We start from the raw sequence: 6,300 nt of genomic DNA, 5'->3' as shown, positions 1-6,300 counted from the left end.
TCAGATTCTGCGACATGGACAACTTAATAGTATTTCTTCAGCCTATCTGCTTTATGTTAGGCAGGATCACAGGGAAGCTGGAGCCTGTCACAGAAAGCAATGGATGCAAGGCAGAGAACCAGCTTTGGATGAGATGCTAGTGCATTCCAGGGCATGAGGCTTGTGCATGTACACATACAGTTTACAGGATTCCCAGTTTTTCTATTGGCATATCCATAGAATGTAAGTTTTCCTTGAACTTAATATGGTACTTCTGCCAAATAGAAGAAGGTGTGTGGGAGTTAGTTGATAGAATCTTGGATTCTCTTTGCTGGAAACAGGGTTAGTTAATTAAACAGTTTCAACCTTCTGTTACCATATCTTAAGCCGTTTTCAAATTTTCACTGCCATCTTTGTTTAATACTTAACATGATCGATCAGTGAACACAAACATCTTAGGCACTAAAGACAGTATTTTCACTTGCAATGTTGAATGAGTTAAAGCTGTTGTAGCAACCTTTCAGAGTGTCATGATCATTCCAGCACTCAGTAGTGTTCGTCTTTTTTGGTAAGGCATCAGAGATATTTACACTGACACTTATGACTGCAGAAAAGACAAAAAGCATCAAAAGCAGATCTGTAAAAAATTTATCGAACCAGGACTGTTTTTAACAAAAATGTGCAACAGGATGCAATTCTAATACCCCCCCCCCCTCTAATGCATCTAGAAACACAGTACAAAACATTGCATATATGATTTTGAAAATCTCAGGCAAAATTTAGAGGCAGTCATTTCTGAAGGGGTGCTGGACTCTGCTGTCCTACTCTTGGTCTAAAACAATGTGAAAGAAGGTGCTCGTCTGTGTGTTGCAGCCAACGTATGCCTACTTGCTTGACGTACAGAGCTAATTTTCTTGGTTTCCAGCAGCAGTGCTGCAGCTTTCTTCATATGATGGTGGTGGTTCTGCAAAAGGATTAAAAAAAAAGTTTAGGTACTTCACTTCAGGACTGCTGAGTGGAAGTAGGTTTACAACTTGATGCTTCTAGGGAACAGCCTGTAAAACAAAAGATGTTTCATAATTATACTCACACACACACTGACAGGAATATAAGTGTTGTTTACTGCTTGCCTTCTGTGGGGTACTTAGGATTTGAAACTGGTGTAGTCTATTGAAGTCTTTTGGAGGACTTTTGTGTTACAGTGTGGGAAGGTGCTGGGGTTTAGATAGTAAAAAAAAAAAAAAATATATATATATATATATATATATATATATATATATATACACACACACACACACATAACTCAAAACAGATCAAGAGGTAAAAGAGACCAGAGTACCCACTGTTTCACTAATGGGGCTCACAAAGTAAGGTGCAATGCGGGTTAAAATATTTCATAAGATGGAAAGAAAGACAGCTGATGTTTCCTTCCTACAGCAAAAATCAGGGTCCTCATTGACCAGCTGTCGCTTCCAGACCCAGTTGCAGTAAGCTGCTAAGGAAACAGTCCTACATGGGAATAAATGTATATACCATTCATTAAGCACAATGGAAGTCAGGATTTGGCATATGGTAGTCAAGAGAATGGGAGTGATGTTTAGTTCCCCAACAGTGCCAATCTGTGGGACAGACCTGGTACTGCAAAGCAGTCACCAAGAGTAGAGTGTGTGTGCTATCTAAGGTAGAATGTCATAGTACAAGCAAGCAGCTGATCTGGCTGAAGGCAAATAACTGTCATGTACCTAGCACCAGTCAAGCACACATCATTTTACTGACAGGAAATAGCACAGGTGGTACTGTGAAGTTTTAAACAACTCTCAAATTCAGTATATCATCAAAATAAAATGCCAAAAAAAAATTTCTTCCAAGAATTCTTATACAATGTCTTTGTTAAAAGGAAAAATCAGAAGATCAGATATCTTACTGGGATAGTGGATATTGTAAGGCTCCATTTAACAAGAAAACACATGCAGCAGTCCTTGGCTCAAGTTAACTTCTAAGTAGCAGTACACTCTCGGGTTTCCAATAAAAACACCGAAGGGTCAGTTAAATTCCCAGGTTTATAGCAAAATGGTACAATGTGCATGTCTCATCTACCCAATGTTTGGGACTTAAATTCAGTGGCACAAAAAAAAGGCATATGCTTAAAACAATTATTGCTTGAGGTTTTGAGGTGAGTTTCTGGTTTCATTAATTCTGCATTATACAGACTGTATGGACAGCACTCTGTTTCAAAAAATAAAATATTCAATATGCAAACACTTGTTTTCTCCTCTGAGAATTGTAACACTATCTACTGTACAGACTGATCAAGTTGGGGCCATGAAAGAGATTGAAGAAAAAAGGAATGTGGATTAGAGTTGGAAATGTACTAGATAAAAATCATTAAAAAGAAGGTATGTTCTTACCATAATGTTCCATGTGAGTTGTTCATCTCGCCATTGTTCTTACACGTGGGTACGGAGCCGATCCATCGTCTCAGAGTTGGTCGCTTTCCAAGCTCAAGATCTTTCAGTAGCTCGAGACACAGTACCTATCCCATGATGCTCTCTGACTAACCCTCAGATCTAGTTTGCTGAATCCAGCAACAAAGGAACAGCCTAACATACCCTAAATGTCCATATGTGTATATATAAAAAACATATAAAAATATATATGTACAGTTAACCACAGGAAGAAAGTCTAGTAGAAGTAAAGGACAGTAGACAAACCAAACCAGACGTCCAGTCGTAACCAGTCTTCAAGAACCCAGAGGGGGATGGAGGGTGGGAAATGTAAGAACAAAGCCGAGATGAACAACTCACATGGAACGTTATGGTAAGAACATAACTTCTTTATGTGAAGTTGTTCAATCTCGCCGTTTGTTCTTACACATGGGTAGCGTCCCAAGCACCCAAACCTGGGTGACTCATGGAAGTACATCCCTGAGAACAGTGGAACCAAAGGAAGCTCTGTCCCTGGAGGCCCTGTCCACTTTGTAATGAGTGATAAACGTATGTGGTTTTGACCAAGTGGCAGCTGCACAAATGGTGTCCAAAGGCAAACGAGCTGCGTGAGCTAGAAATGTGGATACCGCCCTAGTGGAATGAGCTTTCACCTTGTATTCTAAGGACTGATTAGTTGAATAATATACAAACTTTATGCAATCTGATAACCATTTAGACAAGGCAACTTTAGACACAGATAGCCCTTTTTTGTTGTCAGCGTAGGAAACAAAAAGCTGTTCAGATTTTCTAAAATCCTTTGTTCTGTCCAAGTAAAATCTCAACTGACTGTGGACATAAAGTTTATGTAGCATATACTCCATTTTATTAGAATGATGTCTGAAAAAAGTGGACAACTCAATACACTGATTCAGATTAGTCTCGGAGTAAACCTTTGAAAGAAAAGTGGGATTTGTCCTGAGAGACACTCTATCAGGAAATAATACCAAGTAATGGGGCCTAACAGAAAGAGCTTGAAGTTCAGAAACTCTACAAGCTGAAATAATAGCCACCAAAAATAATGTTTTCCAAGATATGAACTTCAAGGGGCAAGAGGATGCAGGCTCAAAAGGGGGAAGCATCAGCTGAGATAATATTAAATTTAGGTTCCATGGTGCAACTGGTTGTCTGATGGGTGGCCTTAGGTGGTGAGTCCCTTTCAAAAAGGCTTTACATAATCTGTGTGACATAAGATTAGATCCTTCAATCCCCAAGTGAAAATTTGACATAGCGGCCAACTGAACTCTAACAGTGGCCGCTGCAGCACCTTCCTGAAAAATCTTTGCGAGAAATTCCAGAACCCTATCTAGAGGGTCAACATAGGGATCAATATCGCATTGAGAGGCCCAGTAAACAAAACATTTCTATCACTGTACAGTTTCCTAGTGGAGACTTTATGAGAGGAAACCAGAATATGTTGAACTTCGGAAGACAGACTATATGAAGTGGAGCAGCTATTGATGAATAAAGGGGAACCATATCTGCCGAGGCCAAAAAGGGGCTATCAGAATAACTGTCCTTCCTGAGCCCTTTGCTTTCATCAAGAATCTGGGAATCAGTGGGGTTGGAGGAAAGGCATAAAGGAGACCCGAGGGTCAATCGTGCACAAGTGAATCCGGTGGAGGGTTGAGGGCAAAGTAGCTTCTGCATTTGGCATTCATTGGAGATGCAAAAAGGTCGCAGCAAGGCTGGCACCATCTACAGAATATCCTTTCCGCCACATTTTGTTTGAGGGACCACTTGTGGGGTAACAAAATCGCTCTGCTCAGTTTGTCAGCTATTACGTTGGATTTCCCCGGGATGTGCGTTGCTACTAGAAAGCATCCGGTGGACACAGCCCACTTCCAAATCCTCAAAGCTTCTCGGCATAATGGGTAAGATTTGGTTCCCTCCTGTTTGTTGATGTACCAGACTACCGACATGTTGTCTGTCTGAATCACAATCGTCCCTTAGGTAGAGAGTCGTGAAAGTGCTGCAATGCTAAAAGCGCTGCTCTCAACTCCAGGATGTTGATGTGCAAATGACATTCTATCTCTGACCAGGTGCCTTGGGCAGTCTTTCCCTGAAAAAGCCCCCAACCCCCCCATCAGGGAAACGTCCGTGGTCACTGTGGCTACTGGAGGGGGTAATATAAATGGTTGACCTACTGTCAGCTGGTGGCTGTTCAACCACCAGAGAAGGTCTCTCTTGCAAGCATCTGTCAACAGAATCTTGAATGACATCTGTAACTGTTGGTGGGACCACTGGGTGAAAAGCAAACATTGGAGTATCTGCATGTGCATCTGGCTCAGAGGTACTGCTATGAGGGAAGCTGCCATTGTGCTTAAGAGTTTTAACACCTGAGAAGCAAAGTACTTTCTTTTCCTGTAACAAGCATGACACCCGATTTCTTAGAAAGGTGACTCTAGAGGTAATTTGACCAGGGCGATGGTGGTGTCTAGGTCTACTCCGATAAATAAGATATGCTGTGATGGTAATAAAGCAGATTTTTCGAAATTTATGGTTAATCCTAATCGAGAACAGAGACTGATCATATGATCCCTGGACTGAATGAGTTGATGCCTGGTGGTGGCAGATAGGAGCCAGTCGTCCAGATATGGAAACACCCGGAATCCTAGATGTCTCAGGTGAGCCATAACTACTGCCATACATTTGGTGAACACTCTGGGGGCTGTAGTGAGACCAAAGGGCAGAGCTCAAAATTGGTAATGACTGGCCCCCAGCCGGAAACGCAGGTGATCTCTGGATGGTCTGGCCATTTTGATGTGGTAGTACGCATCCTTGAGATCTAAAGAGCACATCCAATCGCCCGTTCCCAGGAATGGGAGTATTGACTGAAGTGTGACCATCTGGAACTTCTCCTTCTTTACGAATGTATCGAGTTTGCAGAGGTCTAAAATGGGCCTCCAGTCCTGTTTTCTTTGGAACTAAAAAGAATCTGGAGTAAGTTCCAGATCCTATCTGGTCCACCGGGACTGGCTGGATGACTTTTTTTCTAGCAGGTTTTGGATTTTTGTGACTGCTTGACTCCCCAGACTGGGGGGAACATCTGGGATTCTTTTTGTGGGTAATGGGGGTTCTACAAAGGGAATGAGGTAACCTCTGGTAACTATGTTTTGTACCCAAGAATCTGAAGTAATTCCTAGCCAGGTGTCTGGGTACAAGGCCAAGTGACCTCTGACTGCCTCCAGAGTAGGACAGTCGAGCCTCCTCTCAAGAGCGCTGATAGGGCTTGCCAGGAAACTGCTCCCTGTCACCCTGGATCTGCGGACCCCCTCTATGAAGAGCCATCAAACGGGGTATTGACAAAGGAAGACTTGAAGGCTTCTGCAAAGGAGCACAAGCACATCCAGGACTGTCTCTGCAGAGCAATCGCTGAACCTGCTGCTCGACTCGATCCCTCGGCTGCATAGGAAATGAGCCGCATGGACGAGTTGATGACAGAATTAAGGGTAGAAAGCTGAGCTGTAACCTTTTCTGAAATAGCTTAATCTGTGTTACCTTTAGAGTATCTCCGAGTTCTTGAAGGAGATCTCGTTGAAGGCAAGTAAAATGGGTCAAGTAGTTAAGTGATCTCATGGCAAATGTCACAGAACTAAAATGTGTTTCCCATATCTGTTCATCGTCCTGGAATCCTTATTAGGAGGATGGACAGTAGAGGAAGTCTCTGACACCTCTTTGTTCGTGGCCGCCGCCACCACCATGGTATCAACAGGGACTCCTTTGGTGAGGAACGATTTCTCTTGAGGGGTAATGATTAATTTATTGGGCCTCTGAGGGACTGGTTCCATGATGTCAGGGGACTCCCACGCCCTTCGAGCGACCAGATCCATTAGTT

At 42.6% G+C, this 6,300-nt stretch overlaps 1 protein-coding gene across 1 annotated transcript in view; it reads right to left on the bottom strand.

Moving 5' to 3' along the window:
* Positions 1-613: 613 nt before the first annotated feature.
* The window catches only part of ARRDC1 (arrestin domain containing 1), a 980,794-nt gene continuing 975,107 nt past the window's right edge, over positions 614-6,300 (bottom strand). Inside the window, exon 8 of the mRNA XM_044057927.1 lies at positions 614-943. Coding sequence (XP_043913862.1) covers positions 885-943 — 59 coding nt within the window. The 3' untranslated portion in view covers positions 614-884. The remainder of the gene's footprint in view (positions 944-6,300) is intronic.

This window comes from Protopterus annectens, chromosome 16.part0 (genome assembly GCF_019279795.1).
Source record: "Protopterus annectens isolate FY-2018-M chromosome 16.part0, PAN1.0, whole genome shotgun sequence".
Taxonomy (NCBI): domain Eukaryota; kingdom Metazoa; phylum Chordata; order Ceratodontiformes; family Protopteridae; genus Protopterus; species Protopterus annectens.
The sequence above is the reverse complement of the archived record's forward strand: the minus strand, read 5'-3'. Positions and strand labels throughout refer to the sequence as shown.